Source organism: Pogona vitticeps, chromosome 2 (assembly GCF_051106095.1).
Source record: "Pogona vitticeps strain Pit_001003342236 chromosome 2, PviZW2.1, whole genome shotgun sequence".
Lineage (NCBI taxonomy): Eukaryota > Metazoa > Chordata > Lepidosauria > Squamata > Agamidae > Pogona > Pogona vitticeps.
Window position 1 is genome coordinate 33,675,998 of NC_135784.1, and position 18,940 is coordinate 33,694,937.

Below are 18,940 nucleotides of genomic sequence, written 5' to 3' on the forward strand. Positions count from 1 at the left end.
TTGAATTTGGCAAAATGTTTGTTCTTGTTGACACTTCTGCTTTGCAGAAAACAAGTTAAGATTGTAGCAATACGTTGCAGTGCGGTGGCTTGAGTAAAATTTCTAACTACTGTATCCCATTTTGCCCTTTCCCACCCCTTTTCTACCCCTGTTCCAATTGTCAGTCTTTCTGTTAGCGATCTGTGCCAACCAAAATTTTTCACCCCCACCACCCTACTGGACACTATTTAAATAATTACACCCTTATTTAAGTTTCTTTCTCACATTTTTTTGTACTTGAATAAACCTTGGGTTTCAATCAAATCTGCTTATTCTTTTCTCACATAGATGGTCATTTTTTGCCCTCAGAAAGATTGAACTCAGAAGTTCACTGCTGGTATACAGGAAATGTTTAGTTGGAACATTTTCTTAAACTGCTAATGCATTGCCATTATTTCTTAAAAGAAAATAAAGTAAGACATTTGTGAGTAACATGCTACTGACATATTAATTTATTTTAATTTATTTTTTAAATTACAAAAGAGAAAAGTGACACAGAGTTACTGAAGCCCCTAACACCTGCAAATAAAGAGTAAATATTTTATAAGTATACTGCATTATTTTGCTAAACAAAGATTATTATGTCCTCGTTATTCTGAAAAATAATTTGTTACAACTTGTTATTTGCAATGTATTACTTTAAAGCTCTGGATATTTTGGAAGAGAATAAAACTAAAGGCTGTATTTGGAGCTGGATAGAGAAAACAATCACTTAATCAATCCTGGAGTGAGTCTCAGATTATGTATATATTGTAGGCCCTTCCTCTGAAAGGTGTTTTTAAGGCAGTTCAACACCACTTTCTGTGCTAGATAAATTGTGGTAAGTCATTCCTTTTCTCTTACCTCCTCCCTCCATTCAAAATAGCACTGATGCAGATATCTGTTTTCAGGATCATAATTACGGAGCCCCTCCTCCTCCGACCCCTCCTGCTTCTCCCCCTGTCCAGACCATCATTCCTCGTGCAGAATTGAATGGCCTACACTCTCATGACGAGGAGAATTCTGGTGACACAGAAAGCTCTTCAGAGGCAGAGTCTATTCCCAGCTGGTGTCACTGCAGCCTCTCCCAAGATGGTTTCCTCATCAAATGTGAGAAGTGCAGGTGAGATCCTTCTCTGTATAGAGCTCCATCAGTGGAAATGGCCAGGGATTTAAAAGAAGTTCATTAATTGCATTCTCTTAAGCTTCCATTGGCTCAGTCTTCACTAGATCCTGCAGTTTCATACAATCAGCTATGTTATTTAAATGTCAGAATGTCTAGGTGTTGTTTGTTTGAATCAGTTAAATACAGTTGATTAAGCAGATTCAGAACATCAGGTACGAATTTTTGAAACTGCCTCATAGTGTAATTTTAGTTCCAGCTGAAATAGCTCCACTGAAGTGAATTGGTACTCAGTGCTAATGTACATCCAATTGATTTCCATGGGTCCACACTGTCAGGTTAAAAGGTAGGACTTGACCCTGAGAGCCTGCAGAAATCTGTGGATAAGTCTCACAGCAAAGATTAATCTTCTAAGGAAGAATCGTTATGTGTGTGAAACCCAGATAATTTATTTGCTACTTTAAAAAGTCTTCTGAGTAGCCTCATCTATATTTCATCCCAATTCTAGACAGAACCATTTCCTAGTGCAGTGTGAAATAGTAAAAATAAAGAAAAGATGGAATCTTATCGGAAATGGACAGTCTCTGGTTACAGTGTGACTGGACTATAAAGCTTTTCTCAAGCTTTCCAGATCTTCACTGGACTGCATAATATTTTAATAACACTGTTTTCACAACCTTTAGGCTTATCTGTGTAATTAAACATGCTAGGAATGTGTTTTTTTCTAAAAGCGAAAAATGGGACTCTTGGAGCATATATATGTTAAGCTGGTTGCAAAATCTGTTACTTGTTTAAGAAATAGCACCAGATAGCAGTATATTATATTCTTTTTTTCTTTTTGGGTCCCTTAAAAATCAGATCACCTAGTACTCCATCAAAAAACCCTTAGGCATGACAGCCCAGTGTTATTTGAACCAGTGTGGTTTTTACTAGTACCAACTTCAGACTTCTGCCATCCTTTTGCAGGGGAATCGGCAGGGGAAAAGTAATCAGACTCCGTCGGCGGAAACAAGACAACGTATCAGGTATGTTCAGAACAGCCTACTGCCACCAAACTCCTGAGATTTATGAATGAACAGTTATATTTGTGCAGAGTTAGTCTTTGTTATACCTCATTGCTTTTAATGTCTCATTCCATCATTTATTTATTTTATTTTATTTTATTTATATCCCGCCTGTCTGGTCGGTTAAGACCACTCTAAGTTGGTTTCTTCTCTTTTTATTTATTTATTTATTTATTTATTTATTTATTTATTTATTTATTTATTTATTTATTTATTTATTTATTTATTTATTTATTTATTTATTTTATATCCCGCCTATCTGGTTGGTTAAGACCACTCTAGGCGGCTTACAGCATAAAAATACACAATAAGTATATATATAAAACAGTGTTTACATAATAGAACACATTTCAACAAGATGGGGGCAAACAATGGGGGGGGAGAAAAGGGGGACATCAGGAATTGACTGGAGGGAAGGCCTGCCGAAACATCCATGTTTTTAGTTGATTTTTAAAGATACCCAGCGAGGGAGCCACACGAATCTCAGGAGGTAGGTTGTTCAGAGGCGAGGAGCCACCGCCGAGAAGGCCCGATTTCTTGTCTTTTCCTTCCGGGCCTCCCTCAGCGTTAGGCTCCTCAGCCTCTCCTCCTGGCTCGCATGAGTGACATGGGTAAATCTTGGTGGGAGTAGGCATTCATCCAGGTATCGAGGCCCTAAACCGTTTAGGGCTTTGTACGTAAGCATCAACACTTTGAAGTCGATGCAGAACCGGATGGGCAGCCAATGCAATGCGGCCATAGTGGGTGAGATGTGTTGGTATTTTTTTCACTCCACTAAGTAGTCTGGCCGCTGCATTCTGCACCACCTGGCGTTTCCGCAACAACCTCAAAGGCAGCCCCACGTAGAGCGCATTACAGTGGTCTAATCTTATCCTGCTTCACATTGCAGAAATTAGGTAAAGCATGTGGGAAGAGCTGATGGGACAAATACGAAACAAGTTGACATTTTGAAAGGAAAGTGATAGAGACGCATGGGCTCCCCTCTCTAAGGCAGTAGTGTCAACTACCTTTGGGGCAGGTGCTCATTTCTCTGAACAAAAGGGGAAATTCTCAATATGCCATTATTACTGCAGGGGGAGACAGCAGCGCAACAGAGAGCTGGGACGAGGAGCTCTCTCCCTCCACAGTGTTGTACACTGCTACACAACATACCCCTACGAGCATCACTCTGACAGTCAACCGTGTCTGCAGAACAAAGCCCAAAAAGAGAAAAAGGAATACAGAGAGAGCTCGAACTGCACCAAAGGCCAAAAAAATTAAGGTGCGTAAGCATTGTTCCCCATAACCACTCAACATACAGGTTTGTATTACCAATTTAAGTTTGAATTATGATCTAGCACATCTGGGGGCATATAAGATTCCATATTCATGATTTAGTGGAGTAGTTAATATAAAGTGAATGGATCATTATGGATTTTTGTTTACTATAGTTTTTTTGTTTGTTTTTGTTAGTTCATATGGTAGTTCATAAGACAGCAACTCATCTCAGACTTGGAAGGGGTTCTTGATATGCCAAAGATCTTTTGTTTGGGAAATTCATTCACCTGTTTTATGCCTTTAAAAATGATGGCATGTAGTATTTTCTGTGTGCTCTTTTGTAGCTTCCTTTAAGATATTTTTTATTTGATTCTGCTCATGAGTTACATTTAATTTAGGTTCACACATTGGAAGTGAGAGCAGTCAGTATTTGGGAGATGGAGATGTCCTGGGGAGAGAGCCAGAGAAGTATGCTATTGACAGAGTCTGGATAAGTTCTTCTTCCCACCTCATATATTGTTATTTTATATATCCTTCCTGCCCTTGCAACCTTGAAGCTTCACTCTTTATCAGACACGATCTCAAATATGTAAGGAATAAATACTAATGGCTGTTTTGTCCTCCTCTCCTGATAGGCTTTTAGAGAAGGTTCGCGAAAGTCTTTGCGGATGAAGGTAAGTGCTGCTACATACCTGGCTGGCAGTATATTTATTATTTATTTTATTTATTTTATTTCTATCCCGCCTATCTGGACATATTAGCCCACTCTAGGCGGCTTACAATAAAAGAAACAATATAATTTTAAAACATTGCACCTAGACTAAGATAGAAATCAAAGAAAGATATAAAAAAGGAAAAATCGTCAGGAGTTTTCTGTTGGGAAAGCCTGCCTATACATCAATGTTTTTAGTTGTTTCTTAAAAATGTCCAGCGAGGGAGCCGCGCGAATCTCAGGAGGTAAGTTGTTCCAGAGACGAGGAGCCACCGCCGAGAAGGCCCGATTTCTGGTCTTCTCCTTCCGGGCCTCTCTCTGCGTTAGGCTCCTCAGCCTCACCTCCTGGGTTGCACGAGTGACACGGGTAGATCTTGGTGGGAGAAGGCGTTCCACCAAGTATCGAGGTCCTAAACCGTTTAGGGCTTTATAGGTAAGCATCAACACTTTGAAGTCGATGCGGAATCGGATGGGCAGCCAATGCAGTGCGGCCAGAGTGGGCGAGATATGTTGGAATCTTCTCACTCCACTAAGTAATCTGGCCGCAGCATTCTGCACCACCTGTAGTTTCCGCAGCAACCTCAAAGGTAGCCCCACGTAGAGCGCATTACAGTGGTCTAATCTTGAGATTACGAGCGCGTGCACCAAGGTAGTAAGCGCCCCCACATCAAGGTAGGGCCGCAGCTGGGCTATCCGCCTGAGATGGAAAAAAGCGGTACGGACCACAGACGCCACCTGAGATTCCATAGTGAGCACCGGGTCCAGATGGATCCCCAAGCTGCGGACCCCATCCCTGGCGGGCAGAGTCACACCCCCAAAAGTGAGGGAGTTTCCCAAGTCCCCAACTGTGGGAGCGCCTACCCTCAGTACCTCCGTCTTGTCCGGGTTCAGCCTCAGCCCGTTCTCCTGCATCCATATATGAGTGTCATTGCTCTGTGTAGCATAGCCACTGTAAAGATCCTTGACCTGTATTAGATGATAGATGACCTTTAAGTCAGTACCTGTGCTTTCACTGAGCTGCAGAGCTCTGCTGACTTACAGTGTGAGGCCAGAGCATATATTATGTAAATTACCTGATCTAACAGATTTGTTACATTAATGTTGAGAGAGAGGTGGAGAGAGAAAAAAAATTAAACCTCAGTGTATATATAATTGCTGGTAGGTTGCACAGTATGCAGTCTCCTAAAGCAGTGGTTCTTAACCTTTTTGAAAGAAACGCCCCCTTGAGCCTTTGAGGAAGTTATCATCGCCCCCCTCCCTGCGGTGATGATTTTATTTATTTATTTATTTATTTATTTATTTATTTATTTATTTATTTATTTATTTATTTATTTATTTATTTATTTAAGACACTTAAATCCAATGACCCATGAAAACAAAATTCAATTCCAAGAAAATGAAATGCCCCCCAAAAGTAACAATGATTTAGTTGCAAACGAATTTTAAGACGCAAAAAGAAATATAAAAAGGGCATAAAAACGAACCACAATGCAGGAACTAAAAATTTCAAGACGAAAACGCTGAAACTAAATTAAGATTGGAGGAAAATATATATTCATACACATTGTAAAAAGGCTGCAGCCATCTTCACAGGTTTGGCTTGCTCCAGCGCCCCCCTACCGCCCCCTTCTGCTCCAGCGCCCCCACGCCGCCCCTTTTCGTTCTACCGCCCCCCGGAAAAATGAATCGCCCCCTGGGGGGCATTATCGCCCACATTAAGAACCACTGTCCTAAAGTATATAATTTGAATTGGCTCACAAACACTCCACCCCTTATTGAGAACCCAGAGTTGAGAACTTATAGATATTTCCAATCAAGCAAATGATTTGAGGCCAGGGTTCTTTGAATAAGAGAACAGTTTTTCTAGTTCCAACTGTCATCACAAGCAGTCAAAATATCTTTTATAGAACCCTAAGCCATTTAGACGTTGACATATGACTGTTGTTTGGTACAGAATTCTCCCTCAGAAGCCCACGCCCTGGATGAAAACACAGCAGAGGGGTGGGAAAGCCGCATAAGGCTGTGGACGGATCAGTATGAAGAAGCCTTCACCAATCAGTATAGTGCTGATGTGCAGAATCTCTTGGAGCGCCATTTAAATGCCAATAAAGAATTTGTGGGCAAAGCTCCTGTGCTGGACACAATCAACAAGACAGAGTTGGCCTGCAACAACACAGTCATTGGATCCCAGATGCAGGTAAAGAAAAAAGCCCCCAAAGACATGGTAGGCCAGCCGGTGACATAGGAGGCTGGGGCACTGCTAAAGTCCAGGTTTGAAAAATCCTCTTGCGCTGCTAGATGCAAGCAAGTTTCTATATATGCGGGTTGAACAGCTGATTAGCTAGATGTTTTGGAACTGCATCCCATAATACTTTATAATTGGCTACGTTGGCTAAGGCTGATGGGAGATACAGATCATAACCATCTGGAAGGCTACAACTGCCCTGACTTGAAAGTGGGTGGTGGTGGTGGCAGATGCAGTAAAGGTTAAGGAGACAGAAACAACTGTTCTTCTTTCTCCATTCTGTTTTCTTACTTCATTGGATAAGATCCTTCTAAGGTCTAAAATTTTGTCTGTCCAGAGGTATTACATTGAACATGTTTTAATTACCTTCATGTTCATGCAGTCTTGCAGACAACAGAACCCTAGTGTTTAGCTGCTTTAACAAATAATTTGTAATACACTTTTTGGATTAAGTCCTGAATGATTGCTTTCAACTTTGCAGCTACAGCTTGGGAGAGTGACACGGGTTCAGAAGCATCGGAAGATCCTGAGAGCAGCCAGAGATCTGGCTGTGGATACCCTTATAATTGAATATCGTGGGAAAGTGATGCTACGGCAGCAGTTCGAGGTTAATGGGCATTTCTTCAAAAAGTAAGAATACTAGTATGCATTTCCCAAGACTTGGTGCTTTCCTGGTAGAAAGTTGGTGTGATGAACCAGTGTACATAGCCGGAGGGGCTATTTAAATAGAAAGTAACTTGTGCACAGATGTTTCCAGCAGTCCATGGAAGCAGCACCAATTTGGCTAGGTTTATCACAATAAACATAAGTGCTGTTTTTTTGTTTCTTAGGCCGTATCCCTTTGTGCTGTTCTACTCCAAGTTTAATGGTGTTGAGATGTGTGTTGATGCTCGCACTTTTGGTAATGATGCCAGATTCATCAGGCGTTCCTGTACACCAAATGCAGAGGTAAATAGTCATAGTTTATAGCAGTTTGGCTTAAATTGGTTGAATTTTTGAAGCATGGCTCTGGACAGAACTCTGCTCAATGCAAAGTACAAATGCTTCAGAGCAGTGCCATGCGAATTTTAAAACAGCAGTGCTACAAAAGAATTTAATTTCCTAAGTTTGTTGCAGCCATTCTGTTGATAATATCAGAAGACAAACACTAGGACCCTTGTGGTTGTTAGGTGGCATTTTGATCCATGAACTCTGTAAGATAACTTTCAGGGTGTCGGCAGCAGGGTCCTGGTTCTTAACAAAATACTCAATTCCATAACAAAGCAGAACTTTCCAGTCTTAAATATATATATTTGGTGTCTCTGTGTGGTGTTCGTCTAGAGACCCAACAGTGGCTTTGAGAGCAGGTTTTGCTTCTTTTCATACAAAGGGTTCACTTTGTGTAATGTGGCACATGCCCGCTGGGGAGTTATTAGTATATTTGTATATGTTTGTATATTTTAGGTTCGTCATGTGATTGCCGATGGGATGATTCACTTGTGCATATATGCTGTTACGTCCATTGCCAAGGATGCAGAAGTCACCATTGCCTTTGACTATGAATACAATATCTGGTGAGTCTTGTATGTGCTACTTGCTCATTGAAAACTTTTCCTTCCATCTTCATTTGCATTTCCTAGTTGAATAGTCTTTCCTGTACCATTTTGTCTAGAAATGTCCCAGAAGAATCAGTTTCTGTCCTTATCCCAAACCAAGTATGTTGCTTCTTGAGATATTAGGAAATGATACTAATGTTTTCTGTTTCTTTTATGGTGGGACAGCAACTATAAAGTGGATTGTGCCTGTCATAAGGGGAATCGGAATTGCCCTGTGCAGAAGCGGAGTCCAAACTCTGTAGAACAGCTACCTCCACCTATTCTAGACACTTTAATTGGAGCAGAGACCAGGCGTCGGAAAGCCCGCCGGAAGGAGCTGGAACAGCGGGGTGCTGCATCGGATGAGAACAGCAATCCACAGACAGAGGAAGTCCCTGAGGGACTTGTTGCAGCTAGTGATGAGGTAAAGTCCCCATCACCCTGCAGCAGTGGGGGTTCTGGTCATCAACTCTAGAGGAACATGTTCCCAGAAGGAATGACCTACAGTATTTGTCTGAAGAGTAGCAACAGCCCAAGTGAAATGCTAGATATTCCTGTATCTTCTTCCCATAGTAAGGTCTGTTGTTTGCCTTTCAGGCTGCAGACAAAGAAGAGAAACAAGAAGAGGAGAAAGAATCTGCTGTGGAAGAGCAGGGAGGCCTTACTCAGAGCAGGCGGGCAAGTAGCTTTTTCCATTTACTACTATTTTTTCAGATTAATACCGTCCTCACTAGGAGGAAGGTTCTCACATGAGCTTCTCATGTACTGTTGTTTGGGAGATCTGCCTGATGTGCCGTTACTTTCTTCTTCTTCTTCCGTTCCTGATTATTGCTGCTGCTGCTGCTGCTATTTCTGTACACTGGGTTGGGCAGTGTATGGCACACAGGTTTTGTGCAGCCCTAGGGTGATTTTTGAGGCCCCAGCTCTCCCACACACATCTGGTCCAAAAGAAGAAGAGTGAAAACGGTATCCTCCCCTCATTTTTGTGAATAAAAATGAAGGACAATGCCCCATACCCCACAAAAAGCCCCATCCTGCAGAGAGAGGAAAAAGCAAAACAAAATCAGAGGTAGAATTTCATAAGCTAAAAATACCTCAGTATCAAAAGAAAATCCCATAGTGAACTGTTCTAGCCACTTTGCCCTTCAGTGCATTCAAGTCAGGTATAAGGTAGATGATGAGGAAGAGTTTGCATATTCCCTAGCAACAGCATGAGCTTGCTGCTTGTGTTAGTCTGAATGTCTTGAGAGTATTGATGTGAGAAACACTGCCCTCTTGCATTAGACAAAATGTTAAAAATATAGCCGACATCTCTTATGAAAAACCATTGAGGACACTAACTAGAAATGCATTCCTGTAACTTTCCTTTACCCTGGAAGGTTCCGTTGGAAGGAACATCTTTTCTATTATATTTATTTTCTTTCTCTCACAGAAGGTAAAATCGCTTCTTCTAGATCATGTTTTTGTCCCCTTTGACACAACACATTTTCAACTATCATTCTAATGGACATTGCCTCTTCTGCTCAGCTCATACCTCCCTCTGTTGGATATTCTGAGGGTGAGAAATTTCCACGTTAAAGAGAAATCCTTCTGTTTTATATTACATTAACATAGAAATGGGTAGAATTTTCATTACAGATAAAAACTGCTAACTAAAATTGTAGTGAAGGTAAAAATCCAAAACACAGAATATAATGAGAAAAGGTTCATTTGAAAATAACCTGACTATATAAGGGAAGAGAAGACATAACTAAGGACTTGAGTGGCAATCACTTTCCACTTAACCTGAGAGTGAGTCCTGTTGAGCTGTGGAAGTCCTCTGGGTAGAGATAAGACTGACCGGTTAATGACTGAATGACCTAGTAACGAGAGAAAGGTCTTTAAATAGGTAATAAGATAGAATTTATAATATGTGCATAAGTAACAGATACATTTTGGTCACTAATAAATTTTTCCTGTGGTTGTCCTACTTTGAGTTGTCAGTACCACTTCTGTTCTTCCCACACACAAGTAAAGAGTAGTGTATCTAATTCAGTACTCTTTAAGTGCAGTCTGAACTGAGAAGTTACCATCCTGTCTTCTGTAGAATCAAGATATGAAAATCTTGGTACACCCTCTAATTTTCCCACTACTGTCTTGCTGCTTCCTCCCCCCTCCTTTTTATCTTCTGCCTCATGCCCTTAATCTATTTTCTGCCCCTCTGTGCCTGTTTTAGTGACTTTTGTTTCTATTTGGTTGACTTAGACCCGAGAAGATAGGAAGGTAGAAGCCATCATGCATGTGTTTGAGAACCTGGAGAAAAGGAAGAGGAGAAAAGATGTACCATCTGATCGGAGCAGCACAGAGGCAGAAGTGGTGGTCACTGCAGAGACTCCAGAGCCAGAGGAAGTTAAACCTGAGCCAGCTGAAAAGGAAGATAACACTTCAGTTTTAAATGTTCCTGTGCCAAGTGCCCCCATTGCTGTCAGTAGTGTAGGAGTGAACACACGGAGGTCTTCACAGGCTGGGGTAAGAGGAATGCTGGAAATGTATAACTTCAAACCCTATGATTTTGGGAACAATAACAATACTGCTGCTGTGGGTTGGAGAATCTATTATCCCTGGCAGTCAGAACAGTAACATATTCAGCCAAAGTGTTCCTGGCTGTCAAATGTAGGTAATAGCTGTCATTCTCACATTGTTCTTGTGATGTTTTATGTTGCATTCAAATGTCCTAGAAGACAGCCAGACCCTTGCTTTGACCCAGCATAAAAATTTGGTATCAACTGCCCCCCAGTTCCAAATCTTGGTGCAAGGTTAGGAAAGCTAACTGTAGCACCATTACTGCAGTCAGTTTTCCCAGCCCTGCGCTAAGATTTGAAACACTCCTGGTGTTACTTGGCATGTTGACAGCGTAAGAGACTGATCACCTTGTTGCAATATTTAGTTGTTGCCTATACAGAGTATAGAGTATTTGACACAACTCTGGGAGGCAGTGGAAGATAGGAGGGCCTGGCGTGCTCTGGTCCACGGGGTCACGAGGAGTCGGAAATGACTAAACGACAATGATACAGAGTAGGAATCAGCGCAGGTGTTCACACAGGCATTGTTTTGTCCTGATTCTTTTCGACAAGAGTCCTTGGATAGTTTGGTCAGGACTCAAAATGTAGCAGTTGGCAGCTATGCTGCTTGTTCTTAAAAATGGTAATATTCCAGAGGAAATTTTGTATCATGAGGCATGTGGAACATGCTTTTTCCAGTGTCATTCTAGAGTTAGAAGCAATCCTTTTTCACTCCTGCAGCTAAACATGCAAAGCCAGCTCTCACCAAGTTGCTGTTATTTGCCAAAGGGGTAAATGAGTGAGGGGCAAGGAATTGTTTTTAAATGATCCCACATCTTACTCCCAGGATTTGCATTGCAGGAGACAGCAGCAGAGAAACCTGTCTCTAAACCGGCACCATCAAAACCAGCTAGGCCGCGGCCCAAAAGCCGGTTTTCTCGTTATCGGAGCAGTTCAGCCCAGCGACTGAGAAGGCAAAAGCAGGCCATTTCCCAACAGTCTGAACAATCCCAAGCAACTCCAGAGGAAGGAAATGGTACAAGCATTGCAACTGCAGCAGAAGTCAGCAACGTAGAAGGTCCAGGAGAAGGGAAGCAGTTGGTGGGTTCTGACCCAGCGGTGGCTGCAGCTGTCGGGCCACAGGCCAGCCGGGTGGCGCTCAAGTACCCCAAAACAAAAAAGGTAAATTGGAGAAGGAGAGGTGGCAGCATGTTTTTTTCTTGGGACCTTTGGAAAGCTTTGTTTTGGGCAGCCCACATTATCTGTTTGCTAATATTTCATTACATTTTAACAAGAAATTAATAAAAGCTGCAATACTGTGATTAGTATTGTTGTGTTTGTTAAGAACTCCTGATCTGTGAAGCTCTCCTTCACATTTCCCTGCCCCCCCACACACATTCATTATTGCTCAGTAAATTTTGTTTTGAGAGATATTAACTTTCAGCATAATGAGGAAATAACTAAATTTTAGGTGCGGGGTAGAGGAAAAATATATTCTGTGTGTGGCTCAGATTCTGGTAGAACAGAATAGGCATAGTGCAGCCCACCAGAGTTTTTTTTTTTTCTAAATTCAAAGAGTATTGAGGTTTCTGTAGACTCAATGGCAATGAGCAGACTATGCCCCAAAATGCATAGCAACCAGCAATCATCTAGATTAGATTCAGTCGTAGTCAGCCTATGTCTAAGGTAAAGGTAAAGGTTCCCCTTGACAATTTTTGTCCAGTCATGTTCGACTCTAGGGGGCGGTGCTCATCCCCGTTTCCAAGCCATAGAGCCAGCGTTTGTCCGAAGACAATCTTCCATGGTCACATGGCCAGTGCAACTTAGACATGGAACACTGTTACCTTCCCACTGAGATGGTCCCTATTGATCTACTTGCATTTGTATGCTTTCGAACCGCTAGGTTGGCGGGAGCTGGGACAAGCGACAGGAGCTCACTCTGTCGTGTGGATTCGATCTTACAACTGCTTGGTCTTCTGACCCTGCAGCACAGGCTTCTGCGGTTTAGCCCGCAGCGCCACCACGTTCCCTAGAATGTGCATAAATGTTATTTGATTGTACTAATATTTCTCTGAAGTGGTATACATATCAGTTGCAAATATGCCAAGGAATGCATTTCCTCATTAGGGCTAAACAAGCAAAAATTTTATAATTAGTACACCTTTCCTCTGCTGCACAAATTTATCTTGCAGGAGAGATTAGATTGAAATGAAATATGAATTCATAGCCAACTAAACTCTTTTCGTGGTGAAAAATAGCAGTGTTTGGATAATTTTATTTTTTAAGTTAAACTAATAAAATACGATCAAAGAAAATAGAACATCTACTAAACATTTAAACATTAATTTAAAAAAATGCAGAAAAATATCTACATAAACAGTGGTCCCCCACCACTAGGACCATTTGGGAATAAATGCCTATACCTTTGAAAGCCCCATTTCTCTTCCAGAATTGTAAGGACTCTTGTATTGAGCTTTGTATCTTTCCCTTTATTTATACAAAATCAATAAATAAAGTTTATTGTTCTCCAAATTCTCCAAAGTTTTGTTTGCTGAAGGGTCAAGATTAAAGATGAGCTTGAACTGCTGGTTCAGCGTAGTTTGTTTCTCAACCAAACAACTGATCTGCAGTCTGGTGCCCTGCCCCCCAGCAAGCATCCATTTGGTGACAGCACCCTGCCCTGCCTCCTCTGTGTGCTGCCTCTGAGTGGGCACCCACCAGAGGGGGCAGGGCCCCGAACCACAAATAAGCTGTTCAGCTAGGAAACAAAGCAGGCCGAACCAGTGGAGAACCACATATAAGGTATTCAGAACGTGTACATTTCAGAAGACTGCACAAACACATTTTAATCAGGAGATACATTCATGTAAGAATCCAAAAATTTGAGAATTGCACCAAATATGTAAAAAAAAAGGCTTGCAATCCCATGCCATAGTAGATTCAAATGGATCTTTGATGGTTAAAATGGGGACCTTGACAAGATTCAACCTGACAGGCTTGTCCGCTCCCTGGCTAGTAACTGAACACAGCATGCCCCAGGTTTAAACCTGGTACTACCAACTTAAAATGCCCCATGCCTGAGATTTGGGGTGCCGTTGTCCAGTCAGCGTAGACAACATTGGGCTATGGCTGCTCTTTTTGTGTCTCCCTTTGTGTTTTTTAATGTTTTTGTATCCTTCCCAGGTCCTTCGATAGTAAGACATATCTGTTCTTTCTGCCTCTAGTATCTAGTTACAGAGTGGCTTAATGACAAGGCGGAGAAGCAGGAGTGCCCCATTGAGTGCCCTTTGCGTATAACCACGGACCCAACTGTGTTAGCTACCACTCTCAATATGTTGCCAGGCCTTGTCCACTCCCCACTTATCTGTACCACACCCAAACACTACATCCGTTTTGGCTCTCCATTCACACCAGAAAGGCGAAGACGGCCACTTCAGGTGGATGGAAATTACAGCTCATGTAAAAAGGTATGCCTGTTCTCTGCTGTGATCCATTCATTTTTATCTCTCTTCCCCACCTGAAGTAATCAACACACCTTTCTGTACTTAGATTATATATTACAAGCTACATGGTTTGAATTCACTCTCAAGAAATGCTTATCTAGATTTGTTTTCTTAAAAGTTTGTATAAGAATTTCTTTGGCTGTTTTATTTTTCTGCCTATATGTTTATTTCAAAATATTCTTTCTGATCTATTCTGCTTGTTGTGTTTCCTATAGCTTTGGTGAACAATTTCTCTGTCCTTCTGATATTTCCTCAGATCATTTAAAAAATAAGCCTTTAGGCTAAAAATACATAATCTTTCTTCATCAGTTTACTTATGAATAAGCTATATATTGGTTGAATAAATTTTAAATTCCATAGTTTATTCACACCAACTGAGTTGTGATGTCAGTTTAAAAACAGATGCAGCCACAGAAACATCTGGATTGGTAGCTACAGACAGACTCTTGGTACTCAGGATCTAAAGTGAATTTTCAAGTCCTGTTAAAATGTGTACTGTATAGCTGATGCACACTTGGATAAACTTGAATTCATTGTGATATTTCCTGAGCAGGGGACAAGAAGGAAAGATTTTGTTTTCTGTTTCCACACCATCCATCATGTAGACTAAGGAAAAAAGCAAAACCGGGAAGCTTTGTGTGTCCTGATATTAAATGTTGAGTTATTCTCTATAATTTGGGGGGGGGGGGGGGGGGTTGGTGGGGTTTTTTTTTTTTTTTTGCTTCATTTTGTTTTCTAGGCTGTAACAATGAATACCAAATATTTGTTTCAGTGTATTCTAACATAGGAGATAATGCCTTATCTAATGTGACTGCCTTAAGCAGCTTGATTTCCTATTTTACAAGTTGCTTTATATGTAGGGTTAGCAGGCAGGTATCCAAAAGGCTCTGAGCTATGAATAATTGCCTACAGGCTCAAGACTGCTCTATGTGGAGTTTCTGGCCTTAACAGTCATGTGGCTGTAAATAAAAATTGATGGCAACATAATCCCTCTCTGTTGGATCAATAGTTTGGGATTAATTTGGGCTATTCAAGTCATGAAAATAGATATTGTGACATGGTGGTATTTCTTTAATAAACTAATGTTTTGGTAACTTGCTTGTATTCTGCAATCTAAAGCAGGGGTCATCAACCCCCTGTCCGCGGCCCGGTGCTGGTCAGTGGGCTTGCTGGAACTGGGCTGCGGGTACAGATCTCCACCCCCGACATGCACGTGGGGGGTGTCATGCTCACATGGGGGTGCCAAGCCTGCGGGGGCATGTCACACTCGTGTGTCACACTTGCGTGCAAGTGTGACATGCCCCTGCCTCCCCTGTGCATGGAGCTTGCTCCCCCAAGCCTGTCTGCGGCCCCAAAACAGTTGGGGCCCACTGATCTAAAGGATGTGAGAGGACAGGGACTAAGACAAGAAAAAAAGCTGAGAGAGAAGGGATAAGTGCAGACCTTCTTTCCGTCCTCTGGAATTCCTATAAAATACCTGCTTTTTAGTAAAATTAAGCATTCCCCTTTTTTTGAACTGTGGAGGCTGGAAGTTTGTTCTCCCCCTCCCCCCACAAATACTTTCATCTTGTATATGAACCTGAACAGCACGGGATTGGCTTATAGAGATGGGACTTCATGATTTTTTGGATGCCAACTCTCAGAATTTGCCAAGAATTTCTCCAGACAGAATTTCAGGAGGTTTGTTGTTTTTGCTTAGTCGTTAAGTAGTGTCCATCTCTTTGTGACCCCATGGACCAGAGCACACCAGGCCCTCCTGTCTTTCACTGCCTCCCGGAGTTGGGTCAGATTCATGTTGGTAGCTTCAATGACACTGTCCAACCATCTCATTCTCTGTTGTCCCCTTCTCCTCTTGCCTTCACACTTTCCCAACATTAGGGTCTTTTCCAGGGAGTCTTTTCTTCTCATGAGATGGCCAAAGTATTGAGCCTCAGCTTCAGGATCTGTCCTTCCAGTAAACACTCAGGGTTACAGTGGTGCCCCGCTTGACGGCGATAATGCATTCCAGCAAAATAGCTGTACAGCGAAATCGTTGTCAAGTGAAAAAACCCATTGGAATGCATTGAAAACGGGTCAGTGCGTTCCAGTGGGGGAAATACCTGCTCGTCCAGCAAAGATTGCCCATAGAGAACCGCCGATCAGCTGTTTAAAATCGCTGTTTTCCGAAGCAGGAGTCTGGAAAGCAGCCATTTTGAGAAGGGAGGGAAGCCATTTTGCGGAGCTGGAAAAATAGTTGTTTCACGAACAAACGGTTTGCGAAGCAGGCTTCTAATCAACGTCAAGTGAAAAAAAACCATTGGAACCATCGTTTTGCAATTGCAATAGCGATCGCCAAAAACTCATCATTAAGCGATTTTGACTTCATGCGGGGTAAGCGTCAAGCAAGGCACCACTGTATTTCCTTCAGAATGGATATGTTTGTTCTCTTTGCAGTCCAGGGGACTCTCAAGTGTCTCCTCCAGCACCACAATTCAAAAGCATCAATTCTTCGATGGTCAGGCTTCTTTATGGTCCAGCTCTCACTTCCATATATCACTATTGGAAAAACCATAGCTTTGACTATTCAGACCTTTGTTGGCAAGGTGATGTCTCTGCTTTTTAAGATGCTGTCTAGATTTCTCATTGCTTTCCTCCCAAGAAGCAGGCGTCTTTTAATTTCGTGGCTGCTGTCACTATCTGCAGTGACCATGGACCCCAAGAAAGTAAAATCTGTCACTGCCTCCATATCTTCCCCTTCTATTTCCCAGGAGGTGATGGGACTAGTGGCCATGATCTTAGTTTTTTTGATGTTGAGCCGTTTTTTGCACTCTCGTCTTTCACCCTCATTAAGAGGTTCTTTAATTCCTCCTCACGTTCTGCCATCAGAGTGATATCATCTGCATATCTGAGATTGTTTATATTTCTTCCGGCAATCTTAATTCCGGTTTGGGATTCCTCCAGTCCTGCCTTTTGCATGATGTAGTCTGCATATAAGTTAAATACGCCTGGGGACAATATACAGCCTTGTCGTACTGCTTTCCCAATTTTGAAACAATCAGTTATTCCATATTCAATTCTAACTATTGCTTCCTGTCCCACATATAGATTTCTGTGGAGATAGATAAGGTGGTCAGGCACTCACATTTCTTTAAGGACTTGCCATAGTTTGTTGTGGTCAACACAGTCAAAGGCTTTTACATAGTCAATGAAGCAGAAGTATACGTTTTTCTGGAACTCTCTGGCTTTCTCCATAATCCAGCTCATGTTAGTAATTTGGTTTCTAGCACCTCTGCCCCTTTGAAATCGAGTCCCTACTTTAGCATTCCAGTCCCTTATAATGACAAGAACATCTTTCTTTGGAGTCAGTTCTAGAAGGTGTTGTAAGTCTTCATAGAATTGGTCAATTTCAGCCTCTTCAGCGTTGGTAGTTGGTACATAAACTTGGATGACTGTGATGTTGAAAGGTTTGCCTTGGATTCGTATTGAAATCATCCTATCATTTTTGAGATTGTATCCCAGTACAGCTTTTCCCACTCCATTTCTTCTACGGGATTCTTGCCCACAATAGTAGATATTATAATTGTTTGAATTGAATTTGCCCATTCCCGTCCATTTTAGTTCACTGACGCCCAGGATGTCAATGTTTATTCTTGCCATCGCCTATTAAACTACATCCAGCTTAACAAGGTTCATAGATTTTACATTCCAGGTTCCTATGCAATATTTTTCTTTGCAGCATCGGACTTTCCTTTCACTTCCAGGCGCGTCCGCAGGCTGAGCGTCCTTTCGGCTTTGGCCCAACCACTTCATTAGCTCTGGAGCTTCTTGTCCTTGTCCTCTGCTCTTCCTCAGTAGCATGTTGGACGCCTTCCGACCTGAGGGGTTCATCTTCCAGCGTCATATCTTTTAGCCTTTTGTTTCTGTCCATGGGGTTTTCTTGGCAAAGACACTGGAGTGGCTTGCCAGTTCCTGCTCCAGGTGGATCGCGTTTGGTCAGAACTCTCCACTATGACCTGTCCGTCTTGGGTGTCCCTGCATGGCATAGCCCATAGCTTCTCTGAATTACTCAAGCCCCTTCACCATGACAAGGCAGCAATCCATGAAGGGGTTTGAGTAATTCAGAGAAGCATTGGGAAGTATGCAGGCCAAATACTGAAATTTACAAAGCATCTTTCCATATGTATATGTGTGCCTTCACCACCATTGTTCTCCTTTCAAAATAAAGGAGTGCCTCAGAGGCCCCTGGGAGTTGCAAAGGTTCACGGAAGTCACAGAGCTTCATGGGAGGGTTCATTATTGGAGGGCCCCCTCTATAAAGTGTAGTTAGTGGGCCATGAAACGGCCCCTCTCATGAAACCTTGTGGCTGCCAGGGAGCACCAAGGCAGTTTCTCCAAGGAAACGCCTAGTGACAGAGGGTCACTATGCAGGTACTGAAAGCTGTTTTGTAAACGTCTGGGTTTTTTTGTTTTGCTGCTTCTCCCAGAATTCTGCATGAGGGAATTCCTGGTGAATTAGAGACAAGAGGAAAACCAAAGAAACTGGAAGTCCCATCCCTATTGACTTATGTTTGATTGTGTCTGCCTCACCCTACTCTGGTTGTGGCTGTGTTGATTGTCGAGGAGGAGGAGGAGCAGCAATTGTGGCTTTTCTCCCAGAATTCCCACAAAACATAACTCTTTTTACTTCTGTTAATCACAATGTTCCCTCTGATAATTAGTTCCAGACTCTGTCTTATTTCTTTGTGTGAATTCTGTGACCAAATAAACCACCACTTTCAAACAAAAATCTAGAAATCTTGCTCTTGAAACTTCTTTTTAGCAGATTAATAATGTAATCTTGTGCATCCCACAAGAAACAGTGTAAGTTCCAATTTTGCTTTTTTATTCTATGTACTCAACACAAAAACAATTGAGAGAACCTATTT

At 42.0% G+C, this 18,940-nt stretch overlaps 1 protein-coding gene across 3 annotated transcripts in view; it reads left to right on the forward strand.

The window, feature by feature from the left end:
- The window catches only part of SETD5 (SET domain containing 5), a 67,253-nt gene that overhangs the window by 31,656 nt on the left and 16,657 nt on the right, over positions 1-18,940 (forward strand). For all 3 annotated transcript variants that reach the window (XM_020808830.3, XM_020808831.3, XM_078388779.1), the window contains exons 4-16: positions 930-1,141; positions 2,108-2,166; positions 3,279-3,466; positions 4,098-4,136; positions 6,129-6,371; positions 6,901-7,049; positions 7,250-7,367; positions 7,863-7,972; positions 8,180-8,417; positions 8,591-8,671; positions 10,238-10,501; positions 11,395-11,715; positions 13,758-14,000. In XM_020808830.3, coding sequence (XP_020664489.3) covers positions 930-1,141; positions 2,108-2,166; positions 3,279-3,466; positions 4,098-4,136; positions 6,129-6,371; positions 6,901-7,049; positions 7,250-7,367; positions 7,863-7,972; positions 8,180-8,417; positions 8,591-8,671; positions 10,238-10,501; positions 11,395-11,715; positions 13,758-14,000 — 2,265 coding nt within the window. The remainder of the gene's footprint in view (positions 1-929; positions 1,142-2,107; positions 2,167-3,278; positions 3,467-4,097; positions 4,137-6,128; positions 6,372-6,900; positions 7,050-7,249; positions 7,368-7,862; positions 7,973-8,179; positions 8,418-8,590; positions 8,672-10,237; positions 10,502-11,394; positions 11,716-13,757; positions 14,001-18,940) is intronic.